General features: G+C 37.0%; 1 protein-coding gene across 5 annotated transcripts in view; it reads right to left on the minus strand.

Annotated features, from left to right (window-relative positions):
- The window catches only part of SMOC2 (SPARC related modular calcium binding 2), a 140271-nt gene that overhangs the window by 74842 nt on the left and 37826 nt on the right, over nt 1-27603 (minus strand). For all 5 annotated transcript variants that reach the window (XM_064413955.1, XM_064413954.1, XM_064413957.1 and 2 more), the window contains exons 2-4: nt 19701-19872; nt 7155-7261; nt 5943-6042 (exon numbers count right to left, since the gene is read on the minus strand). In XM_064413955.1, the coding sequence (XP_064270025.1) occupies nt 5943-6042; nt 7155-7261; nt 19701-19872 (379 nt within the window). The remainder of the gene's footprint in view (nt 1-5942; nt 6043-7154; nt 7262-19700; nt 19873-27603) is intronic.

The following is a 27603-nucleotide window of genomic DNA, read 5'->3' on the forward strand; positions in this document are numbered from 1 at the left end:
ACTCTGAAAAGGAGGCAGATTTTGCATTTATGCTGAAGCCAGAAGATCTGAGTTTTTGGTGCTTGGCTTGTTTTTGATAAAAGGCTCAGCTAGAACTCAAATAAGATGTTCCAGTGTTTGGAAGTACTACACACAAAATTACAGGTTTTTCTAATTGCACCAAATACCAGTGATCCAATCTTTCCTCAAATTTCATCCAGCTACTATTAACTCTGTAGTTTCTGAATTTCATTTTGGTTCACAGGCTTATCATTATAATTTCCTTTCAAACCCAGATACTTTAGGCCCAACTCTCAGTCACACAAGCATTTTAAACACACTTTACACTTGTGAGTAGAAATGATGTCTCAGCAGGGGGAATGTGTGTGATGAACTGCTACCCATACTCACTCTGCTCCATTTTGGCATTTTGGCACAAGTGTTGTCTCTCTATGAACATTAGAACTATTAGTATGAATTGAACTCAGTTTATACATAAGTAATTTAACACATTGGTGAAATTTATATAATATCCCCTATCTTAAACTAAAAGGAGAAAAATCTTTCCAGGTGCATTCACATTACTTCATCTATATGAGAAATGGTGAGAATTACTAAAGTCTGGGAGAATTGAATTTGATTGTTTTTTACCCTAGATTTTCATGAAAAATTAATGGATGGAGGAAGAGAATGGCATTAACTAGTACTAAAAACTAACATAATCCTGCCTAATCTAATTTCAGTAAGACATTGGTCTAATTCCTTGAAAATCAGGTTTACTGGGCTAACAATTTTAATAGTCTTAAGAAGTCAATTTTCACATAATTTCCTAGAAAAGAAAACGTGTGCCATCATATAGATCCACCTGAAATTTTCAATTTATGCAGCATAAACTTTTCTTGTCTCCAAATTTGAGGTAAGGATTTATTGAGTTTGTATCTTTTTTCTACCATTTCCTGAATATATTTAAGGTAGAAGCACTTCTAGCTGAAATTATGATACAAACTTGCATTTGCAAGTTTTTAGGAAATAGTGTCCTCAGTATCAAGATGAATCCCACATTTTCAGCTAGGCAGGAAATGAAAACAATTTATAACTTATGTAAAAGTTAGGCAATGCAATTGGCTTCCAAGTTTTCAGTACACTGTAAGCAACCAAATCACCACATGAATAAATACCCTTATGGAATGATGAAAGATGAGGAGGGATATTAGATTCAGCACATTACATCAAGAGGAAGAATTTAGCACCATTCAAGCTTGTACACTTGCTTAGCCATCTGTCTATTTATGATTCTGATCTTTTTTTTTTAAAGGCAGACATAGTCATGTCTTAGTTTATTGCAAACCCTACAATTCTAGCCAATTTCACTCAATTGCATCTGAGGCACAATAAAACTTCCAGAGAATGTGATGTGAGTTTTGTGGGTTTTGATTTTAGCATATCCATTTTCTATAATTTTGATCATATGGGACTAGGCTATTAAAAAAAAAAAAAGGTGAAAGCCTATTTTTATCTCGTTTAGATAATGATTTCTGATCTCCTACTAGAGAATATTTGATATATAATCACTGAATCACATCAGGGAAGGTAAACTCCCCCTACTATTCCTATCTCACCTATGGTTGTGTCTGACTGTGTATGTATAGGTAAAGAACTACGTATGAGGACTAAATATCTAGATAATTCAAAGATGAATATTTTTCTCCAGCTAATGAAAACAATTTAATGGAAACTTTAAAAGTTCATTGCCTTTCCAAATATATTTTTTGCATCATATTATCAGACCACAATACTGTACTGGAAGAGTTCTGAATTTCTAAAGGTACTTGTATTTTGGCCATAAAATATGATCATGCCATCTTAGCCAAAAGGGAGCAAAACTCCTTCACAGAAGAAAAAAATTTGGCTCCATACCTCTGCAATCTCACTGGCAGAAGCCCAGCATATTTAATAGGGCATAAACCCTCTACAATAGGCAAAGACTCTATCTTCCAATGATAATATAACACCTGCTTCTCAACTTCTGCCCCATTTCTCAGGACTGCCTGCCAATGGAATTTCTGTAGTTCCCTGCAGTGCTGATAACAGAGATTGAGAGTTGTAAAAATGTCCTTTTTTTATGTCTGGTGCTCTTTAGTGAAAGTACTGGGAGACATTACTAATTTTTAAGGATCTTTCTTTTTAATGCCATCATGGGAATGTGTTTGATTTGCTGTCCCTCTCACCATTGCTCCTGCAATAGTGAAGACTATTTTCATAGAGTGGAACAGCATTTTGAGATTTATCATGCGTGTCTTAGCAGTACCAAATGTTCATGTGGGAAAAACTGAAAAGGGTGGAATAAGAGCCTCTTTCAGGTAAAGATATAGTAATTAAAGCAAAGGTTTACATAAAACAGTTGGAAAGTCCTGCATTTTTTAATGCTGCTTATGATCCTCATCCTTCCATATCTTGCGTCTCTTGCACAAAAGGCCGCTTAAATAAGAGCAACAAGAACAAGTCAATGAGCAAAAAATGGCTCAGGCAACTGTTGTTGATACATAAAAAATAGGTATAGGACACCTCTTGGACCTGAGATAACCTTAGGAAACACTATGTTATTCAGCTAACCAACCATAACAGTTAGGGAAATGTAGAGGTTGTTTTGCACATCCAGTATCACACAATAAATGGGAAGCATGGATAGGAGTTGGAATTGCTAAACCAAACTCCTGACTGCCCATCCTAAATTTTGCTTTGTATTTCCTCTATTCAAATTCAAGTTCTTCCAGACTGCCATGTTCTTCTTTCTTATTTCTGGGCATTCATCAATGATAGTTCCACTGCGGGGAAATGAAAGGCAAGAAATTATCCCATATTTTCAGAACAGCACAGTTGATCAGAAATGTATTTGAACCTGTTCTTCAGCTGCTGAAAAACTAACCTAGAACTGAAAATTAATTTAATATTTCCATTAAAGCAAACAAATTTCATACATTCCATGGTGGCATATTACCTGTAAGAAAATCATTAGAAAAGCATCTTAATTGTCTGTACAAATTTTCCTCTAAAGGAAAAAAGTGGCAAAAGTGATCTTGGGAGAAAAAGGTATGGTACAGACAAACTTAGAAATTTGTACAAACGACTTTGAAATACCTATAGAATACAAGGAAGCAGTGAGAATAAAGAAACATGCTGGTGTCAGGAGATCTGCCTGCATATCAGAAATAGCATGGAAATTCCTGCATCAAGGGTAGCAAGACACAAGGCTAACAAGGGACAACAGTATTGGCAAAAATGGTATCTCTGTAATACTAGTTGAAACAGGAATATATCTACACAACTTCAGTTGACCTACTGAAGTTTTGATTATAATTCCTGTGCATAGTTGTACTAAATAAAAAAGCACAAAAGGGAATAAATAGTAATCTGGAAAACATCAACACTCTTGTGAGGAAAAAAAAAAACAAACCAACTCTCTTATCCTAAACAGATGGCAATTTTGAATATATACTTGGAAATGCGAGAAAGATGCAGTTGCATATCAGACTTTCATTTTGCAATAAACGAACTAAGTTTTGCTTTATTATATCCCATAACTTTCTGAGAAAATCTGTAGCTGCCTTCTCTGTTGAATGAGAAGGTTTCTCCAGATCTCTCAAAACTGAGTCCTTAGCCAATACCGCTGCAAAATCCCCTAGCATTTCAAGTCTTCCTTCCAAACTCTGTTGTGCTGGACTTCTTTCCTGAGGGACAAAGGAGAAGTGATGAACAGCAAAGTATGAGAACACTGATGCAAGGGGATGAAAGCTGCAGAGATAATCCCACAGGGTCTCATAACTGAAAAATTACCCACAGTCTTTCCATGGATCAAAACCAGACTCTGAATACCCACCTGAGCCCTGGAGCAGTTTATTTATCTCTGAGCTACTAAATTCAAATTGAGTGCTATTATGACCTTCACCCTAGCATTTCATTAAAAACAATTTCCCTTCCCACCCTTCCAAAAATGAGCTGAAGCAGTCTGGCAGTTTGTCTGCTAGGCATGTGACTACACCTTTGAGAGGAACTAGGCTTAGGTTCCTGAGTGATACAGAATAATTCTCATATTAATTGATTAATTTTCTAAGAACTACACTGCAGTTTCTCCTCAGTAATACTAGTACAAATACAAAAAAATGAAAATATAGCAAATAATTCAACAACATTTTGAGCCAAAATAGTGCCAGGTGTTATAAGACACCTGACAAACAATTATTTATTTAACTTTCAGCATAACCCTTTTTTCACTGATGTCAGTGAAAGGACAGGCAGGAATCATATAAATGGAGAATATAAAAATGGATTTTGCAGAGAAAGAAACAAAGGTGCACTCTCAGAGAAGCCCTGGCTATGGACATGTAAAAATAGCTCTACTCAAAATTACACTGGAGAACAAAAGTGCTGTCCTAGCCAGGGCATCATAGAACCACTGAATGGTTTGCAAGAGACTTTAAAGTTTATCTCATTCCAAACCCCTTGCCACAGGCAGGGACACTTTCCACTAGACCAGATTACTTAGACCCCTATCCAACCCCTCCTTGAGCATTTCCAGGGATGGCACATCCACAACTAAAGAAGACACATCCATGTGTCTTCTGAAGATGCAGATCAGTCATAAATGATAATGGCACTAAAATGAAAATGAATGCACATTTTCTCCTATTTTAAGGTTTCTGAATATTTTATATTATTTTTCACAATTGAGTCTTATTTCACAGTGACTTTTCAGACTGGATTAAAAGGAATATTTTGAAGAGTATTATTTCTGGATAAAGTTCACCTACAGGCAAGATGTAGAAAGATTCTGTAAGTCATTTTAACTAGAAAGACCTTAAAAATAAAAATAACTTTCTATAAACTTTGCTGAAATTTCTGCAGTGATCTCTTCCTTTCTCCATCTATCTATTAAAAAGATCAGTGTTGTGCTTGAATGATTGAAGTAGACATGGACAGATAAATTCCCTGATTCACTTTCTTTTTCAGCCTTGTTCACATTACAGGACTGTGAAAAAGCTGTTCCTTCTACTTTCTGACAGAGAATGGTGCTGCAGCACAAATAGTTACATAATAGATAGAGTGTGCAAATATTTGTAGAGTTATTTCTGTACAATTCCCTCAACCTCAATGGGCGTGAACAGTGATTCTGACCACCATTCATACACTTGGGATTTGTGTTTATCATCAGTTAATGAAATAGGGTCAGAAGCAAACCTCTGAAAAACAGAACCTGTTAATTGTCCTGATGAAAGACAAAAGGCAGCATGCAAGGCAATAAGTTTGATTTGCCAGTTAATTTCTGCAGGCAATTTTTTTCATTTTGTTCTTAATGCTTTTATTTGATTATTTGTCCTCTGGATTTGGTCATTTGTGGAATGTACTGTGGGAGTTTTTTCATTGGGCTATGTTACAAATGGGCATTCACACTATGTTGTTTTTTTTTTCCTGTACTCTAAATATTGAATTATCAAAAAATGCAAATTCCTCTGAAATGTTTTTGCAATGAGTTTTTGTGCAAAACAGTTTATAACATAAAGTGCTATATCATAAAACATAAAGTGCTATATCAGCAATTCAGTTACCTAGCTTCATATATGGACACATAAATATGGTATGAATGACCACTACAGAAAGCCTTCAATAGCTAGATTAATGTACAAATAAAGTAGATGGATCCCAGAATCACAGGGAGGCTTAAGGTGGCAGTGACCTCAGACTTCATGCACAGCTACATGAAAAGTTAGACCAACTTTCTCAGAGCCTCATCCAGCTGAATTTTACCAAACCCCAAGGATGGGGCATCCACAGCTTCCACCACCACCTGTTTCTGGGCTGAGCCACTCTTCTAGTGAAAACTTCTTTTACTTAAGTCGATCAGATGCCACAGATAAACGGCTGTTTATGACATACCATCATAACGGAGCCAGACAAACAAGATTTACCTGGGCAGCGGGGAGTTTTGTGGGCCACAGCAGTACCGCTGATAGGACGGCCATTGGGAGTGACACACCAGCAGTATCCAGTGTAACTATGGCACTGAACCTGTCAGAAACAACAAGAACCATGTGCAGCTTGTCAGACACGTGCCTGTTATCCCACAGCATTTGTGGCACATGAGTACAGAAACTTATCCAGTAAACTGTATTGGCAAAACCTAGAACAATAAACCACAATGGGCCCATCTCAGTCCTATATATGATTTTTTAGCATAAAGCATATTTCAGGCTAAGTGTAGTAGGTTCTTCAGAATCAAATGCAAGAGAAAACTGTTGAACTATATGGTTGTTTACACTTTGTCTTAGATAAGTGAGGCGCAGGTGTTATAAAAACTTCACAAGGAAGTTCCTCAAGGGACACATAAACTGTTCCTGAAACAAGCAATCCTGAGATTTTTCCCACATAGAGAACGTATTGTTCCACCCACTGAAGGAGCAGGACAGAGTGCTTCTGCCAGCATTATTCATATCCCAAGTTGTCAGAAAGGAAGCTCTCGGAATTTTGCTTAAAAACCAATTGCATTATATTTTCTAAGGGCCAATATCACTTGCCTCAACATGCTTAAAAAAAATTGTCCTCTGCACAACTCCAGGACCTAAATGTAGTACAGAGGGGACAGAAGGGGATCATGATTGGAATATACAACTCAGGATAAGCTTCTAACTGTGTTCCTTCTGAATTCTGTCATTTAAGTAAATTAGTCTCAGACCACATGCTTGTGAAGAAATTCAGCAGAGAATAACGAAGGATTCTGTATGATTCATTATTTAGTACTTAAGATATGGATTCCAGTCACAAGATTTCTGGTTCAAATCAGAAACAGATCACAAATTCCAAGCAATTTACCATCTGATGAGTATTCAGGGGGCTACAAGAATTACTCAGCTGCCTCATCCTAGAAGAACAGAGAGTGTATTACATGAACAGTGGTAATGTTTGGCTCTTTTGCTGGCCAACTGTGAAAGAGAGAACAAGGATTCAACACATAACACAGATTTTCCTTCCTTTTTTTTTTTTTTGTTTGACGTGTTGGTACAAATTACATTTAATTTTGAAATTCAATTTCCTTTCATTACATTTGTCTCTTTTTCATCCTTTTCAAACAGACATACTCTGACCTTCCAATCATGCAAGACGCTAAATGAAAAATTTTCAACCTGACTGTATGTGCCATCATCATTGCATTCGGGGATAAAGACTTGTTGAAATTCTTTGCGAGCTTGTTCTTGGGTGTACTTCCTCTCAGCCACACATCTGGAAACATCTAGAGAAAAGGAAAAGTTCAGTCAGTTGGATGATGCAATATGAAAAAAAGATAGATGATCATCTATATTATGAAAAAGACAACCCTGAGACTCATGCAAAGAGAATCAGAATTTTAATAGGTGAAAATGTACAACCAACTTGCATTATTTTTAGGGAAGAAAACCAATGCAGGACAATAATTTCTGGACAATAAACCATAACTGGAAAATGAAATTGAGAGATGCCTGGACAGACAAACTTTCTGTTCTAAATGCCACCAAGGAGTAGAAGCCCAAACAGAACTTTTCCTCTCAATTTAACACAGCAATAGCTGCCACACTGCACACCACAATATTATTTCAGAGATGGTGGCAGCAGCAGCTTTCTGGGAGTTCAGGAAAGGCAAAGGAGGCAGCAGGAGCACAGCTGCCTTGTACTTCCTACTTACTGCAGCTAGGCAGCAACTTCAGCTGTGACTACAAATGTCACCACCAGGCTGATTTAAAAAAAAAAAAAAATATATATATATGTATACTGTACAGTGCAGGAACATATTGGGAAGGTGATTAAATAATATATAATATTTATATATATATATATAATTAAATAATAATTTTGGACATTAATGATTCATATTATGTTAAAATTTAATGTGACATTTTATGATTTAAGCATGGGACATCAAGTCTACCAGATGGTCTTTTTTGTCCACTGTGGGGTCTCTGGCACCATCTCCTTCATTACTTGGTATTGGTCTCCATCCAAGAGACCAAACAGCAAACCAGACAGCTTTAATTCAATGGAGTTTCTATTGTCTAACAAACTATGTTGTCTACTACATATACTTTATTTCAGTTATGCAGCCAAGAGCTTAAAAAACACACAAAACATAAGCTGTTGTACCTTTTACACTACAAATTTTAGCATGTTGCTGATGCAGAATCAGAACTTCTGAATCTGCTTGAGCTAAGCAATTTCAGGAAAAATGAGAATACCAGGCAAGCTTAAGGTAGTATTAATGACTTCAAGATGTGACCTCAACATCTGAATTAAAATTATTTCAAACATACGAGCAAAGAAATTTGCTGCTTCTGATCCCTGTTTGGTTTAAAGACTGTTTGACAGAAAGTGGTTACTCCCATTTTAAGGCTAAAACTGTCCAGTGATTACCTGTGAGACAGCGGTGTTGTGGTGATTCATTAATGCTTGTGCAGCTCTTCAAAAGCATGGGAACAGCTTTTCTAGTCCATGCAAGGTGCAAATTAAACAGAATCTGAACAGTGAATCAACAGCACTTGACAGAAGTTTGCATTCCTAGGAGCACACAGGTGAGCCAGCTGAATTCCCAGACCCCAAACACCCTCTCTGTGCCAGTATGATCCAGACACGCATTCACAGAACCAGCCTAGAAACTTAGTAGAATGGCAGAAGTTTCTTTTTACAGGGTAAATCCTTCACTTGTCACTTCCACTGAGCTTTGGATAACTCACTTGGCAATATTAGCATTAAAAAATCCCTTCAAGTGCTAGGCAATCTGGTGTGGAAGTGTAGCATAATGAGGACAGAAACTTGTCCTCAGCATCTGAATTCTGAAAACAAAATTGGGGCCCCTTAATTCTATTCTTCCTATTTCTCTCCTGATCTTGGATTCATGTGCACTAGTTTTGTGTGTTACTTTACTCTTCTCAAAGGAGCACTATGAGAGTTCATGCTGCTAATATGCCCCAAATACAAATAGTTTCACTTTGAAAAACTATGTTTCAGTCTTAGCATCATTAATTGTATTATGCTGTTTCTGGAGGAATACTTAGAGATGAAATGATAACTGAAAGGGACAGAGAAGTTCAAGCATCCAGAAATGTGAGAAAGAAAAACAATAAGGAACTGAATTAATTTGTACTATGGCACTTTAATAGTTTTTTTTCCTCCAAGGGAGAAGTATAGTCAGTGCAGCTCAGGTAAAATCTGTTAGTATGTGCACTGCCAAAGATTTGGGGGGGGGGGGGGGGCGGGAAAGAGAAACATTTTAAGAAATCTTTGGTGTCGTAAGCATTCTTCTGAGCATGGTTTGGTTATACAGTGCTTAATAACATGTGGTTTTAATGTAGCTAGTATTTTAACTGAAAATAAATCACTCCTTTGTTGGACCTCTGTCCTCGTTTTTCTAGAATGACATGTGGTTTAAATGTCTAAAAGGAAAAGTGATATAAATTCCATCACATAAGGTCTCTGGTATAGAACCAGCAGAGTTGTAAATTATCTTCAATAGTTAAATTATCATAAAAATATGCCAAGAAGAGAAGTTCTCCAAAATTGTCCACCACTTGTTCCTAAACAGCCTGATGCTCTAAAGGCCTCCTATTCGTGGATGATCTAATATGCTTTAAAATCAACAGTCACCAAATCTATTAGAATAAAAAATTCACATTTGAAGTCTTATTTTGCAATATATAATCATGGAAACATTTTAAACCTTGGACATTACTGAGCTTCAGTATATATACAAAATAAAACCATAAGGAATATCTTTTATCAAGTTAATAATCTGAAAGTGTGTAAAGTCAAAATATTATTTCCAGTTCTGGTTTTTATTTTTTTATTTTGCTGAGATATTACTGCAGCAGAATAATTATGACACAGAGTTGAGGTCCAAACCTGACAGAAGAAATATAATCAGGTGATCAAGATAAAAAGAAGAAATATAAAAACATTCACACTCAGAATATTAATGACCATTAAATTGTTCATTCAGAAGAGCTAAGTTCCTTCCAAATAAAAAAGAGATCATTGAAGAGAAAATAAATTAAAATATTTTCTATATATTTGTAAGATTATCTGCCTCTGTGCCCTGGTTGCAATGCCTTCAAAATCTGTTGCATAACTTTCAGAAATATTTCCAAAGAAAAAAAATTCAAGACATTTTAGGGCTATACATTTATGCAAAATAACAGCTGAAAAAGGATGAAAAAATTATTTCCCGATATGACTGGAAGAAAGGCTGAAGCATGATCTCACATCAAAATATCAGACAAGAGATAGTTGTAAGGAAACCTTGCAGCTCCTAACATGCATAAATAAGCAATGGGTGACATCCTAATCCATAGGGAGAAAATCCTTCAACGTGGCCATTGCTCATGACCATTCAGCAAAGGAAGATCTGAGATTCACTGTACAAAATCTCCTTTTACTGCACCCAGATAATTCTTGTCTACAGTCTCCTCTGTGCACCTTGTAGAAGTGCCGGTAATGCTTCACATAAAACTCAAATTAATAGGATGAGTCTAGAATTATGTGGTTTGCCAGAATTTAGTATACATAAATGAATAAATAAATAAATAAATAAATACATCTAAGGGGATGGGTAAATGTAAAGTCTCTGACACACAGAGTCAACCTTGCTATTTACCCAGGACAGGAGTCATTCAGATAAGGATGGTTATTCAATCAGGATGATTATTTTGAAACGAAGACCAAGAATGAAAGGTGATAGGACTGACCCAGTACCTTTGTGCTGATTAATCAGCCCACACCTTTTGACTTTTCAGCATTGCCCCTGACAAAAGCAGGCTAAAGTCTTATGAAGTGAGCTTTGTCCCTCTGGTGATAAACCTGAGAGCAGAGGGGACTCTGAGGCTGCAAGGTTTTGGAAGGATGAGAAGCACTGTGTAATGCAGCAAAGCTTTTTTGGTTTTGGTTTTGTTGGTTTTTGGGGTTTGTTTTGGGTTGTTTTTTTTTGTTGTTGTTTTTGTTTTTGTTGGGTTTTTATTTTGTTTGTTGTTTTGGGTTTTTTTTAAATCTGTTTTTGTTTAAATTTTTGGAACTTTCTAGTGGGGGCTTGAAGGGGCTTGAAACTGTTGTAAGTTTCTTACTAGAATTCCCACTATACTTTATTTCCCTTCCTAACTAAGGCATTAATAAGGAAGCCAGCAGGCTCAAGCTGGATTCTGGTATATGACCTGATGGAAAGGCCATTATGTTCTGAGACCTGTTAAAATCTGGCTGAAATGCAGCCTAATTTGCCTATAGTCATACAATGAGAAGAACTAATTTTGCAGATATGCATGTCCAGCTGTAATTTGGAATTGTGTCAATGACTAACTCATTGAGACTTTATCCTCTCAACTGCAGGTAAATGGGCTTTTACATCCCATAACCTTGAGGGAAATTGGAAAAAAAATCTCCTGGCATAGAAATTGAGCATGATTTTACCTTAACTCAGCTCACTGGGACTTTGTTAGCTGTCAAACTGGATTGGTACAAGGCTCATTGCATTTTAGCACTGTATGTTGGCCAATGTGTGGATTGTGGATGTACCTCTGTGACTTAGCACCAGGACTGCAAAAGCAACCAGAGGTTTAATAAGATGAACACATCTTGAGATGTACAACAGAAAAAAAAAATGAATGTATGAGAATAGACAGAAATACAAAGAACTTAAGAGGATACAGAGTTGTAGCTGTTTGGGCAGGTCTTTCTGAATTGCCCTAGTGACAAATCTGACTTCCAGTAGAGACCAGTGACCAGAAAGCACAAACAAAATAAAAAGCCTTCTTAATTTTGATCTAAGTTTCTCTGTCCAACAGGGAAAACCTTCACCTATGAAGTGGTGCCACGACATTGCTGCAAGAACTTCCTGAGAAAGCACTGAAGTCAACAGGAAATTCTGGAAATAGAGTTAACCTCACAAACAGCACCAGCTTGACTTGGAACTAATCTCATTTTATGCTTTATTTCCAACAGTACAGCTCTGAAAACACTGAGCTTTAGGGAAAACACATCCAACAACTTCAACTCTGCTGGCTAATCCTTGAATAATATATCAAACAGAGGGAAGTTTATTACTGCAAAGTAGAAGTTTATCATTATAACAATGACACAAACTCCTCAAGGGTGTAAACACCATCTCTAAGGTGACATTCAGTACAATTGATTTACAGGCATTTTGGGGCTCTACAGGGAGTTCTAACCCAGATTCTCTCATGGAAAAGTAAACAGCTTGCCAAAAGTATGGATAAATCTCTTGCAAAAATTTCAATTTAGCTCATCCAGTATTTCTTGGTTTGCTATGTATCACAGTAAGAATAAAAATACCTTTCTCAGTCCAATACACGGAGCAAACGTTGCTTGCTTTGCAAGACATTATTGTGTTTGACAAAACCTTGTTATTTATTTATGCAAAAAATACACTTCATCCTTTACTTACTTATTTTATTATAGATGGAATATTCTGTTGAACATATCAGAAACATTTACTACTTTAGAAAAACTATATATAAAGTGGTTAATCATTTGAAGATTTCCTTGAGAGCTTCCCACAGAGAGTCAACTGTTCTTACACTAAAGAGAAATCTTTTCTAAAGTCACATAGATGTGAAATACAGACCTAGTGTAGACACACATAATCCAAAGACCTTTCACTGTTTCCCTTTGCACCTCTATTTTGCCAGAATACCTGTGTACACTTGTCCTTAAACTTAGAAGCATGCAGAGCAACAAGCTGTTTCAAGTTAGCCGTTCACCTGAGCACTTCACTGAATGGTCCTACAAACCAGAATTTATTTCTGCTTCTGTGCTTCTTTCCCACTGCTGTACCTTTTTGGTAACTGGTAGTGATATTATAAAAGTCAAACAGTCTTTATTTGCAGTTAATTTAGCACAAAAATTTTATTCGGGGCACAAGACACCACTTGATTTATATGGAATAAACAATTCATGAAAATTTCCCATTATATTTGACCTAGGTCAATGTATATTGATTGTGTCTAACAGCAAAGCAGATCAAAAGCTGTAGCCTCTAGTGATAGCAAACACGTAGCAAACTATACATGCTGAAAGTATCAGTTTTAAAGATGTGGAGATATTAGCCTCTTGGGTTGGAAAGGATGACAGCACTGACATTTAGCCTGGCACAACCATAAAATAATTACTTGCTGCTTCGTGACAAGAGCTGGCCAACTCTTTCACTATTTATTTTTATAGCTGCTTTCTGGATTCAAACAAAACAGCAGAGCAATCTCAGCCCAAACTCTCCTCTATTGGCACCTAACAGAGAGAGCCAGGCAGTGTGAGGTTTCTTTGTTGTTTTATTTTTGCTTTTGCTTTTGCTATTTTCCCCTACATTTAGCAACCACACCACCATTTAGATATCTAAGCTCTAAGATAAAATAAGGAATGCTGTGCTGGATTCCCTCATGGCACACTATTTCAATTTGCTAACGGTCGCATTTGGAGAGATGCAGTTTGATTAGAACTGAATCAAATACTTCAATAAAAACTAAAGCAACAGCTTTCTGATTTTTTAGATGCCAAAGACTACACTGGCTTTCTGAGAAGAGCCGAAATTTGAGAGTTTGGAGAAGTCTATTTTGCTAATTCTTGCACTGAAATCTGAGAAGATTTGCAAAGGTTTGTGGTTCTTAGTCTTTGGTGCAGTATTATTGCTTTCACACTCTCCACTTCTTTTAGGACCTTCATTTTTATATGACTGTAACTAAAACTAAAAACACAAGAGCAGAAATTAAAACTCCACAATAAACACAGAAAAATATTACTTTCAAATCAAATTGTTGCATTGATATTTGATTTTATGAAGACCTATTTTTTGTGCATAAGAATTCCCTTACATGCCCTATTTCTGTGCAGTCTGGCTTCAGCAAATTCTGGTTGGAGAAATATTATCAAAAAAATTTGATAATTTTAAAAAGAGGTAAACTCTATCTCCAGAAAACTGTGGATACTATCCCAGTGTTACTTGTCCTGTGTTCTAAGTACCACTAGATACATTTAAAAGAGCAAAGATTATTCCACAAAAATATTCCAAACGTACTTAAAACTTCATTCATTTCCATTAAATACTAGAAAGTATAATCAGAAGACAACTCCCCTTGTTTTAAGAGATAACATAATTTGTAACTTCTATGTGTAGATACCTTTTTCACCATGTTGTATATTTTGTTTCTCACCACTTTTAATACAATGGCTTGATGTGTAACATCTTGACACATAATATAAATGAAGACTCAAAACAAAAATGGGATCGGGGCTGACAAGTATTTGTATCAGAATTGCCAGCATCACAATCTGGAAATTTGCAGTCATCCTACGGATTAAACACAGTGAGAAAATGTGTCTGAAAAAGGAGGAGACAGCTCCTACCTGAAGGTATTTTAAGACAAAAATGTGCCATATAATAAATTTTTCTCCTGTAAGGTTTATTTTTAATAATCCCAAAGTTAGTACTACTTCTCAATATATTCTTTTAAAATATGTTTTTGAAATAATGAAAACACATGCATAATTCCTTCCCTTCCCCCCCCCCCTTAAAGATGAGAAGAAAAAAGAAAAGGGAGAGGTGAAAAGGGAGAGCTGAGGACATGTGAAAATTGTCCTGTTTTCAATGTACAGTCTGTGCAAGGTCTCACTCTGTTCAGTTTTATTTTTAAGACTGACACCTTGGTCCAGTCTCATTTTCACTCATTTCAATTAGAAAAAGAACCATACCTACTTGTTTCTTTTTTCTCTTCCCAAAAGAAACATCTTGGGAGTGTGTTCTCCTACCCAAACACATCCCACAGGGCTGCCTTCCAGGCAGCAGGTGCACTGGCCAAGCCATGGTCCCTGCCCACACTGAGCTAAGGGACATGCTCAGGCACCGCCAGCACATGTCAAGCTCACGCCTGCCTGGCTCACAGGCAAACCTGAGCTGGATGGCAGCCTCCATGGGAATTCTAGAAAAGGTGTGCACTCAGAAACCACATCCAGCATTTACAACCCAGTTCTCTAGCTAATAGGCAAGAGTAATGTGTCTCCAAATTATGCTTGGATTCATTAATTACAGGACCAAGATTAACTTGTGGTCTCAAAACAACTACTGCCCAGCAATGCCTGCATTCTCTGCACAAAGGGAATAATCCTATTAACATGTTTATCCAAATGCAGACATTTCAATTTCTGTAAGAATGCTTTTAATCCATTCATTAACTCATTGTAATCACAGTTTAAATGAGTGAAACTCTTCACTATTCCTGAAAGCCCTAATTTAAAGAAACAAATGCTGAGCATTTTCTTCTTTAAGGAAAGAAAATTGTAAAATACTTGTTTTATGAGAAATTTCACTCATATTTTGATGTGCTTTGGTTCTTTATGTGACTTGTGAGAATTAAGATATTACATTTTGTTATATCTATAATAGTTCATAAAAGAAAAGCATTTTTAAACAGCGAGTCTCTTTAAAATACTATAACTGAATTAAACTAAACATAACCTACCTAGGGTTTTCAACCAAGAAAGGGGGTCTACATAGCTACAGAATAACAGTGACCCTTCTCCGTGTGATGGCTCTCCTTAGTGTACTCACAAAGCAGTAATTCACTGTTGGGGCTACATCTGCAAATACTGAATATGTAGTCAGTGTTATACAGATTAAATTCCAAACACCTCAGAAATTAAATATCTCTATGTAAAGCTCCTACATTGCCATTTTTAGAAAGGATGACTCAGAGATTTGTGCAAGTCCAGATCAGCAGCTGCTTATACACCCAGGTTGGTGTTACCTGATAATAATGAAGAAACGAAATGTGATGTGAGCCGGTAGTGGAGACTTTATAGTGATGGACAATTCGTATAAAACCTCCAGCCATTAGAGAAGTCATATTTTAGTGAAGTACTGGTAGAGAAGCCACAAAATCCAAGTGCCCCACATGGGATATTTTAAGAACTCTGTCAGGGTAGACATATGCTGGCAAGATACATACGAATTTTTTTTCACTGATCACGATATCAGAATACCAAATATTATTATTGAGCCACTTGCTTAATACACACAGAATATTAGTCTCCAGGGTCCCAATTATGGGCCAGGTACATTCACTTAAAAACAAACTGAGAAATGAAATTAGTATTTTTAATGCTATTTAGGAAACAAAAAGCTAAACAGAAAAACAAAGTAAACAAAAAGCTGAACAGTCTTAAACCTGTAAAAGAAGGCATCTCTGCATACTGCCTGCTGGGAACAGTCCTTGGCCCATCTCTTCCCTGAGCCACATAGATTGAGTCCTCTGGAGAGCACAGCTGGCCAGTGACCAAAGCACAACAGGGAGCATTTATCACCTTACCTGCCTGGTGCTCATACTGTATCCTTACATTATTTAATTAATTTGTGCAAACATAGTATCTGTTTCTTTCTGAAGAGTTTAAAAGCGATCATATATTGCTTTTCCACTTCTTGCATATTTTATTCCTTTGGCTATGCTGGGCCAGATTTACTGTGAAGCATTTGTGTGTGCATGTGGTTGATGCCCATCACAGGTGATATTTTAACAGTCTTAACTGTTAAACAACACAAGTAGTATTTCTCAGCTGTCAACATACATTTATTTATTAGATTCGTAATCTCACTGCACAGTAAATGTCTGTGTTAAACAAGTGGCAAATATCCAAAACTCTGGAATTAAGATTTTGTTTGGAAAAGTCTCCAAAAATAAGAATGTTCATCTACGGTGTACACAGATTATTTGAAATCTTAGAAACTCCAAAAAAAGGCTGAAAATTTTATAAGATTTTTAACTTCTTATAGCATTTCCAAGCTTAGAAATGGATTCCAGCAAAGGCTGGAAGTGGACTTAAAATTATAAAAAAAACCCATACAATTAATGTCTTCCAAAAAAAGACTAACAGAACAGTCTATTTTGATACTTGTTTTCTTAAAGGTGGGCTGTCTTTCAGAAATGAGAATAAGGTTTAGGGTTCTTTCATTTTCAGATTTGTTTAAACTGTTTTGATCTCTGCTGCAGTCATCAGGAACTAGAACAGAAGTACAAGGGTAAAAATGTTTAAATGCTGCCATTTTGCTATGACCTTTTAAGATCTAGGATCTAAAAATTGTTTCCTTCACAATGTTAAAGAATTGCCTAGGCTAAGCACTCTTGCTGTGAATGAAACTAGAATTAGAAAGGAAACCAGCACACACAGAAGAAACCATCCTTTGTACTTGTCAGTATTTAAGTGTTCAAAACCAAATAGATGAGAAAAATGTTGAGAATGGGTGAGAAAGAGAAAAAAAGAGTCAACATAAATTTGCCTTTCAAAGGAAAAAAGAAACTAAGAAAGCAGACATCAGTCTGGTAGTCATTCAAAATTCCTCATGGGTGTAAAAAGAAATCACAATTCTGAATATCTAAACAAGAAATGATGGACTCAAAATTATTCCAAAAGGCTGTCAACATAAACTGTCAATGTCTTCAGATTTCTACTGAATAGACTGAATGAAACAAAGAGATAGTCATCATTAAATTAATTTAAATGGTACGTGGAAATATTTTGTTTTTAGAGAAGATTTTTGTGAGGTGAATAAGGATTTTTTTTGAAAGACAGGAGGAGATAGACATAAGATTGCCTTTTTTGATCCATGGTGGATGATTATTATGGCACAGATTTAAAGTTGTGAAGTCTACACCAGGAATCACCTCTTTTCTCCCTTCACCTCTTTTCATTCACATGAAAACATGCATATTTTTTACCCTTTTACCTGCAAGCTCAAAACTTGTTTCAAAACAATGCTTTAATGGCAAATTAGGGTGGCTGTCTATTTTTTCAGGGGTACAGTCAAACATTTCCAAAACTATCTGTTTTCATTCCTACATAGAATGAAAATAAATTCTGAAACCTTGAAAGTTACTCTCTAATGAAACATCATTTTTTGGTTAGCCCTACTAAAATAACCCTCTGCTTTTTGATCAAGCATCACCTGCAACAACAAAGTTTACCACTCAAAAGCAATTGGCTCAAAAGGTCTTAATCAGAGCACTTCCTTGGCTCTATCAGAATGTTTGATATGACTATCAGAACTAGCCATAGCAATGATAAAACTGAAACAGCAGCTAGGCCAATGAGTCATCTTCTTCTTTTTTAAAACTTGTTTTTACAGCTTGAAATATTTCTGATGATCACAGCCGTAAGTAGGAATAAAGACACTGGTCACTTAAAAGTTTAAAACTGCTTTACTGAATAAGAAATACCATGAAAACCTAAAATTAAAAGAGCACTCATCTCTTGCTGATACTGACTAAGTGCATTATTGGCAAATATCTGCCAATCAAAAGAAAAAACATTTGATTGAAGAGAACATGATGAGTACCTGCTATCAGCAATATTTAAGGTGCCTAAGGTGTCTAATTCCAATTCTACAATTCTACTGTATGCATTAATAAATAACCAGCAAATGAGTACTTCTCCAAATTGCAGCTATTGACTGCAGAAAAATTTGACAGCACCAATGAGGAATCCTTTAGTAAAGCAATTCTCATCTTAATGAAGAAAATTTCTTGCAGATTACTTTTTCAATATGGTATAAAAAACAATAAAGAAAAACACTCAAAACTAATTTCCATAAAGCTCTAATGTATAAAACAAACAAATACCAAGTGCACAGTACTTGTCTCTGGCATTCATGAGTGTAACAAAAGATTTGGCTCAGGTAGCTCCATTATGTTAACCTTGCTCACCAGAGTAAACAGATCCATCATGTAGTACAATGGTTTAGTATGAAAGGGCTGAAGAATGAGGATACTGTTTCATCCAGGCAGAAGATGAGACAGAATGTCTCTTTGAAGCAGTCTTGATGCTTCAGAGGTTTGCAGGAGCTAATGGAGAGAGATGATGTAGAAAATTGCCTCCTACAGGTTGAATTGGTATAGTCCCTGGGGTTTTCTTTCTCCCTCCCCCTACCTCCACTCCCTGCCACTCTCTTTAGGACCAAGGGAAAACTAAATCTTTATGACCACTGCTAATCTTACATTTTAGAAAGATCACTGTAATGGGAATCACCCTACACTTCAGTAAGGAACTGCATTGTCTATTACCATGCTGCTCTAAAATTTAAAAGATTTAACTGCAAATATTTTGTTGGTCTGCATGTCACTGAAGTTCTCTAAGCAGAGATCAGAAGCAAAGGAGTGGATGTTATAGGCAGGAATGGCCTGTGAGGGCTCTATGGATATGCATTTTTTTTGGTTTTTGCTTTTTCTCACTCAACTCACCCTACCATCACCAGCCTTGCCACACTACATGATTGCAGTTAGGAAATACAAGACTTAAATTGACCATCTCAAACTCAAAATACCAAATTTTACTAGATAGGAAACCTTGCAAGATAACTAAAACTATTTTAAGAGTTTCTCTGAACCTGCCAGTGATATGGCCCTTCCTAACAAGGACCTGGCCATGCAATTGCCTTAATAGTGACTTACTGAAAAATAGAGGGATTTGGGAGTCACAATTTTGATGAAGGCTCAAGATTAATTTATCTAGAATATTCTTATAGAAATAACAGACTTCACCCACTTCCTTTTAGAAAACTCTTTAAGTCCAGTACTCCTGGTTTTCAATTCACAGACATTTCAAACACTATTTCAGGGTCTATTATTTTTCATTATGGTCAACGGAAACTTTGATTTTCTCACCTTTGCAGTTGCCTCGGTAGGCTATTTCCAGCTGAGGGTCTTTGCATTTTGCTCGTTGGAACTCACACCGGGACAGAAAAGTTCTTCCATCAGATGCACAGAGTGATTTCTGAGGGGAACCGGCACAGTCCAGGCTGCATTCTCTGTCTTTGTCTTGGTCCACTCTCAAAAACTAGGGAAAAAAAAATTAATGCTGTAGGAATGCTATTCCTGTATGAAAACTGCCCTGTGATCTCCTTCCCCAGCAAAGACATACAAATATCATCCAAAACTGAAAAGTTCTGCCTTTTTTGGGTATTCAGATCCTAGCTGCTTCATTATATCTGGGGTTTTTCCACTGCTGCTGTGAAATGGCAGTGACTGCAACATCTCCAAAACATACACTAAATCCAGTATGACAATTAGAAAGTCTCTGAATCTCTTTCAACCATTATGAATATCAAAACAGTAACTTGGAGTTTTTGGAGTGAAAATGGTAACGGCAGAAATATTCTTCACAACAAAAAGGAGACAGCAATGGATGCTTGTCTATTTTATTAAATATGTGTTAATTATTCCACAATGACAAGCTGAAAAGTCTGTTCTAAGAACCAAGTAGGATTTTTGACACAAATATTCTCATTGTGGATTTCAACGCACTTCTTTCTAGTTTTGACACAAAGTACACTGAACCATACCTAATTGTTCCTCCCACCAATGCCAAGACTGCAAGGCCGATGAGTTTGGCATCATCCTTGGCACTGTGAAAAGAAGGAACTTCTCACCCTGAAACATGCTGCCAAAAAAAACCTAATCAGATCTGATGCTGCTACATGCCAGCCAAAAACAAGGTATTATTTTACCTTCTGAGCTCTTGAAAAGCTGAGACTAGGGAGATGGTGAACTCAGTAAGTGCTCAGATGAATTTCTCTATTTTTCTGCTTCCTCTGAACAAGCACAAAATTAAGCAAGGCATACAGCTACCAGGAGGTAATCATTGTCCTAAGCATCATGAGGTGCCCAAGAAAAGATCCAGCTAAAGCCCTCTTTTCATTGGTGCTACATCACCATTAAAAACTTCAGGCAGAGAAATTTTTGAACTTCAGATAAGAAACTGAAATTAGGAGGAGGAAAATTTCAGAGAAAAAAAAAAGAGCACAAAGAGGAGTATCTGGAATTAAAAATTTAATAAAGCATTTGCTATGTATAGTTCCCCTGCCCCCTGCATTTTATTACACACAAGAAATATATAAAAAGAGTGATAAATCTCCATAATCTTCATACTTAAAACTGTGATCTATTTCCATTTCCTATCATTTAACATAAGGAAATACAGATGTCTTTCTGGAGAGTCTGCATGAAAATGGAGATATTATCTCAAAGGTATCACTTTAAAATAATAGTCATATGGCTGGACTTTTACCATAATTTTTATATTTTAGTGGGCCACTAAGATAAAAAAAGAAAGCTTCCTTTTCCTAATGTTTTTGAGCAATTTTTCACTTTTAGGAATAATTAACTTCAGAAGAAAATTATTCACAAATTACACACAAACCCCAAATCTTTCTCCAAGGAATCTAGCCACAGAGTTCCGTAAGTGGAGAATAGATGTTCCTTGCTCCCCATGTCAGTGTTATTTTGCAGCTTCTTCTTGCCAACAGAAATTAATAATTAGGTGAGCTGAGTGGGAAGGGAGAAAAACTGAAGTCATTGCCTTTTATCTGCACAAGTAACAGTGAAGACAGGCATCCATGGCTCTGAACAACCTCCAAACCATGTTGGTCCCCAGGGCTTTCCTGGGTGCCCTGATGAGCTGCACTGTGGGAGCCCTGTGAGGTCGTCCAAGCTTCCCTTTCTTGCCTTGTAGGCATCTGCAGGACTCTGAGATTAGGCCTACCTAGGACTATGAAAAGGATTTCTCAATCAAAAATGGCCCCATGGGGCCCCTGGCAAACAAAAATGGATCCGGTCCTCTGCTTTGCCTCTGACTTCCCCTGTGGATTTGGTGATGGCAAGTCAAGTGATCACCCTCTTTCTATTTTGCAAAGTAAGGAATACAGCCTTTCTGAGTGTAGAAGACTACACCTTTGTAATGGCTAGGCATTTTTCCACCCTTGACTTATCCTCAGCCACATCCCCACTGAGCAGAGATTTAGTTTTCAAAAGCACAGAAAGTCTTTGTGACCCACAGAAAATCATGCAGCAGATCAGGGGACTGAACCCAGGAATCAGAAAAAAATCAAACACAGCAGGAGTCTAGTCCCTGTACCATTTCTTCCCCAGAGTTTCCTCATTTGTTCTGTTTTGAACTGTTGCAGGAGTTAAGATGGGCATGCCTGACCATAACACTGTGGACAGAAAATCCACTTAAATTGTCTGAGGAACAAAATCCACTCCCTTGGGACCATGATAGTTCACAGATAAAGCTGTATTTTAAAGGGCATTTATCCAAAGAGTTTTATTTAAGTATTTTATTATTTCAAAGCCTTAGAGGAGATTAGGGCAAATTAAGGGTTCAAGGATATTCAAGCAAGGATATTCAACCTGGAAAAGCAGAGGATGAAGACAAAACCACTTGAATAGCTTATTGGTTAGCCAAACCTCACTGGAGAATTTGGGTCATACATTTAAACAATTTCCACCAATCTAGTGTAACTGAGGGATTTAAGAGCCAGAAGGACAAAAAGGGAGCAATTTTAAGGAAAGACAGCATGAAAGAGAGACTAGCTAATGTACATGGAAAAAAAACATACAGAAGGTATGTGATTGACATTTGGAAAATAATTAATTGTCATCTTTACTACAGCAGTTTAAGATGGTACAAATCAAAACCAGTATTGCTTGCTCACATAGCCAAAGAAATTGATGAACACATAAAAAACTGATGCTGAAACAAGAAAGGGCTATGGAATTTCTCATAAGAAAAGAAAAACAAGCACAGTCAGTGATAGAAAAGCTGGGATCACACTGGTGCACATGTTAGAGCTTTACTTTCCTGTGAAAATAGTCCTTTTCATTAAAATCGGACAGTTTAGAGAGAGACAAAAATGGTTCAAAACAGACCAGAAAGTGACTCACCCTCAGCATTGGTTCATCTATTTCTGTCTTTGAATTCATTTAACAAATGTGTGATTGTACAAACACGTGATTCACTGAAAGACAAGCTTAAAGCAGCATTTCTGTTGAATGCTGTTAACAACTGAAATTAGGCCAACAACTGGTTGGCCAACCTGAGATAGAATTATTTTGAACAACCAGCATAAAGTGGACAATTATGGTTAAACCCTATTAAAAAGCAAAAGACTTTTAACTTGCCCTATTGACACAGATACTGGCCCAGTCATGTTTCAAAAAAATTTGTTTCAACTAAAAATTATTCCATAGATTCCAGACTCAGCTGGAATCACTGTAACTTATCTTCTCCTTTACATTTCAGTATCATTCATTTCAGCCTTTCCAAAGCACTATATTTGACAAGACCCAGCTTCCAAAGGACTTACTATTCTGTACTACACACTGCTTTAAATTCTCAAGCAGTATTTCTGAGAAGAAAGAATGATAATGGGGCTATAGCAGAAAAATGTTTGATTTTAGGTTTACCTCATTAATAAAAGCTAATCACTAAAGTCACTAGATATACCCACTTGACAGGTATAAGCATTTCTGAAATATTATTTACTGTCATATATTTCCGGCATTATGGAATTCCAGTGTTTTCCTTCACTGTCTCATACTTCAAAGAATTTCAATACTGGATGAAATGTATCACTGATGGTCCCAGTGATCTTTCATCTCTCTGCTACTGAAGTTCAGAGTATGAAGCAGTAGACACAGGAAACCTTGCTTAAACTGGAGAAAAACATGTTTTTTGCTGTTTTCCGCACTGATTTATCTTTCACCTTTGTTTTAGCCACTGGTACCGCTATGGACAGTCAGGATGGTTATTTCTCCAACCACAAGCAATGTGTTGCAGTCAACGAGAAAGTTTTTCCAGTACCTTAAGAGTAGGAAATTGATGGTTTCCTTACTGTGCTATTAAACCATTTTTCAAAATAGTATGTGTGTAACTTTGCTCACTTTTATGGTGTAACACATATCTTTACCTTACACTGTTCATTCTTATGCAGAGACTCAATGTCATTCCTCTGGTCTACATCCTGCAACTACATCATCACAAGGGCAGAAGAGGCCTTCAGGTAAAACTGAGTCACGTGCACACCTTCACATTTCTGTGCACAGATCTGTGACCCCACCCTCTAAATTTCAGAGAAACTTTCCTTGCTTCTAAGCAGATGACACAGTGAGAAAAGGTGAGAAAAATGGTGCTTGGCTAGAGAGCCAAAAACTGGATATACCTGCAAGCTGAACTGCCAGCCCAAGAAAGTAGAAAAGTCAAAAGCAGTGTTACAGTCTGGCCATGGGGAGCACCAGCATCTCTCTGCATTGGGAGAAAAGCTGACAACAGACACACACTTAGGCTGAGATGTAAAGATTAGTTATTGAATCTGGCTCAAAGCCTCTTAAAGAGTGATGGGAAATGCTCTACTCTACATTTCATAATACAGTGCACAGCTGTATATTTTGTCTTTGGTTTGATGCCACTGTTTGATTAATCTGATTAATCTCAGCATGGCAGGACTTTTTTTTTTTTTTTCCTTAAATTTGGGGCAGCTTGTCTCTGATACTTGCAATCCTGTAGAGACATTCTCAACATAAACAGGCTGCACATAAAGCATAACTCATAACCATGCTAAACCTATTTTTAATTTGCCCTAATATAAGTTTTCTTAATAAAACTGAAGACCAGGAAACCACTTTTTCTGTCTGTGAATAGAAGCCTTCATTCTTTTCTGTAACACCAGCTTAGAGTCTGTGGACTATGAAAAAGACAGACATTCAATTCCATGGATTTGGATAGTTCATCAGATGTTTTTAACTAACCTTTCTGCAATTTACAGATTCCTTCAATTTTGACTGGACTTACCCTCCACTGACATTAGGTATTTAAGCACATTTACAAAAAGGTTTTTATTTTATTATTTTTTGTGGACCACTTATAACTGATATACAGACTTTCCCTTTGACCAAGTGAATGCTCCTTTCAGAATCTAAAATACACTTCAAGATTGCTCATAAAGTACTTCATCTTGGAGGGCTGAAGGCCAAAAGGGCCTGAAAAACAAACAGAAAAGATGGATGCTAGACATGACTGATTTGCTTGGAAAAGCCTACTACAGCTACAGCTTTGAAAGTCAATTTCTTTATTCTGCATCTGGTTACTGTGACATATTGAACATAATGGTTTGACTTCCCTGCTGCTGGCATGGGAGGTCTGCTTACAAACTATGGAGAAGTACACCCTAAAGTGGATCTGTGCTGAGAGTTTTGTGCTGGTGAAAAATGTGCTGATTTACAGTGATTTATGTAGTCATGCTGTTTCTGTCTGATAGCTGCCTGGCAGACAGATGTAGAAATCTTCAAGCTAGGAATATTTAATTCCTTCTGGACTTGTCTACAATGGAAAAATGAGTTAGACAACAACAACGTGTGTGTGTGTGTGTCTGCATATATTTAGACACATGCAAGTTATAATCTGTAAAGTCATATTCCCATATGTATTTCAGAAAAAGGCAATGATGTTTAAATATCTATGTTACTCTCTTAGAGAGCATTCCAATCAGCCAGTCTGTCTCAATGTGCTTCACTGAAACTAATCTTTTCAATGTTTATTTCTTTACTCTTCTCCCAAGGAATGAAGCAGAAAGTGATCTTTATGAGTCCCTTCCAACACATATTCTATGATTCTAAAGTAAGTTTACAGAACTTTACTCTCATTCCAAGGCCATAGGAAAACATTCAGCCCTAGCACTGAAATGGATGGTAAACTTAAGTTCTCCTTATCCCTGTTATTAAGGACAGTACCAGAACATACTTTCAAAATACCTGCTCTGTATAACAGCTGTACTCAACCAATCTGAAATAGATTTGTTCATCTTGTGCTGTCCCACTGAAGCCAAAAGGTCCTTAATGACTGTTCTATGAGAAACCCAGAGCTGTGTACTTGAAATTGTGACCTCCTTGCGTTTACAAACATACAGGATGTCACCATTAAAGTTAAACTTGCATGGAGGAATTTACACAGAAGCCATCACACACTGGGCCTTTGCAGCCTTAAGAAAAAATGACCACAAGGAGACCTCATTAATGTGTATAAATTCCTAAAAGTGGGTGTCAAGCAATAGGACAAGAGGAAATGGGCAGAAAGTGATGCACAGAAAGCTCCACCTGAATATAAGGAAGGACTTCACTGTGTGGAGGCCTGAGCACTGGAACAGATTGTCCAGAGAGGTTGTGAAGTATCCTTCATTGTAGATATTTGAGAAGCATCTGGATGCAATCCTGCGCAGAGCACTCTAGGAGAGCCCTGCTTGAACAGCAAGGCTGGACCAGACAATCCACTATGGTCCCTTCCAACCTGACCCATTCTGCAATCCTGAGACTAACAAGATATGATCCTGATGAGTCAGAACATGCCCATGCTTGCTATTACAGTGGGCAAGGCCATTTGCACTTACAATAATCTCATCAAAACATTTCTGCCTCTTCTCAAGGGTTCTTGGTGTGCATCAGAATGTTCCCATTATATTCCCATACCAGACAAGTGAGCGGATTACTGATTTCAATGAAGTTATCTCAAACTTAAGAAAAAAAATGAACACTTGTTCTTTAGAGTTCATTATCCCTGTTTACACAAAAAGTAGTGACCCAGCCATAAGAGTGCAGCCCTCTCCAGGGCAGCAAGCCATGATCATGGTGTCACAGTGTGGAACTCATTTTGTAGACTACAAAAACTAGAAATTGACATCTTTAGGAAAATTTTCACCTGCCATGGAAAAGACAGATCATGTCCTAAAAACATCTCTCCCAACTTTTGAGCTGGAGACTCTGATAAACTACCTCTCCTGTAATTGTTTCAAGTCCGGTGAGAACAACCTATCCCATACTGTCAAAAAAACCAAAGGGGAACAAACTCTCAAAGTCTCAGGTTTCACACAACTGAAACAGAGGTTGGTTCTAGGTTTCGAAAATAAGTTTATCAAAGGTCTCCCATACGCTGTGCATTTGCATGGGCACACAGGAGGCAGAACTGTCTCTAATACCTGCTGAGACACTGTTTTATTGAAAAGGGCTGTGTTAAACCTTTGCACACAGACACCCCCCCCCACCCCCTCCACCTCCACTACCTTTGCTTCATTATATTTCATGAAACTTTTCATATGTAACTGATGTATAGCCTCTTTCCCTATAAAATTTCCTATAAAATTTATCCAGGATGGTTGAAATAAACAGCTAGAGTATGCAATTTCACTGAGTGGGAAGTTGGGGTTTGGGTTTGTTGGGGTTTGTTTTTTGTGTTGTGGTGGTGCGTGTTGTTTTATTTTATTTTTTTTAATCACCCAGAATTAGTACTCAAAGTCAGCTCTAGTTACCTAGATATCAATTAGAACAGTGTTGTGCTCTACTCCCTCAGTGCCTGGAGTGCAGTAAAGGTTTTGCAGCTTCACTGCCAAAACTGCAGTCTCCTCTTGATACAACCAGCAAAGACAATTATTAAACACGGTTGTGCTTTGATGGATATGTTTTTCTTTGGCATGTTATTTTTTGAATGTTTATTGTTTTAACAGGTGTTTTTTTAAAGTGACCTCTACTTTGCTGTTTTGACGGGTGGGGGGGGGCGGGGGCAGAGCGGGGTGAATGTCAGCACATCCATCATTTCTTTTCACTGCTGCTTTACAAATTACTAAAAAAGGCAGAATATCTCAGTTGTGTGGCCACATAAACTAGGAAGGATTAGGGTGAAACTGAAGCAAACCATGACATACATTCTTTCTTGCTTTCAAGAAAGCACGGACACATGAATGCC

This window comes from Passer domesticus, chromosome 3 (assembly GCF_036417665.1).
Source record: "Passer domesticus isolate bPasDom1 chromosome 3, bPasDom1.hap1, whole genome shotgun sequence".
In the NCBI taxonomy this organism is placed as follows: Eukaryota; Metazoa; Chordata; class Aves; order Passeriformes; family Passeridae; genus Passer; species Passer domesticus.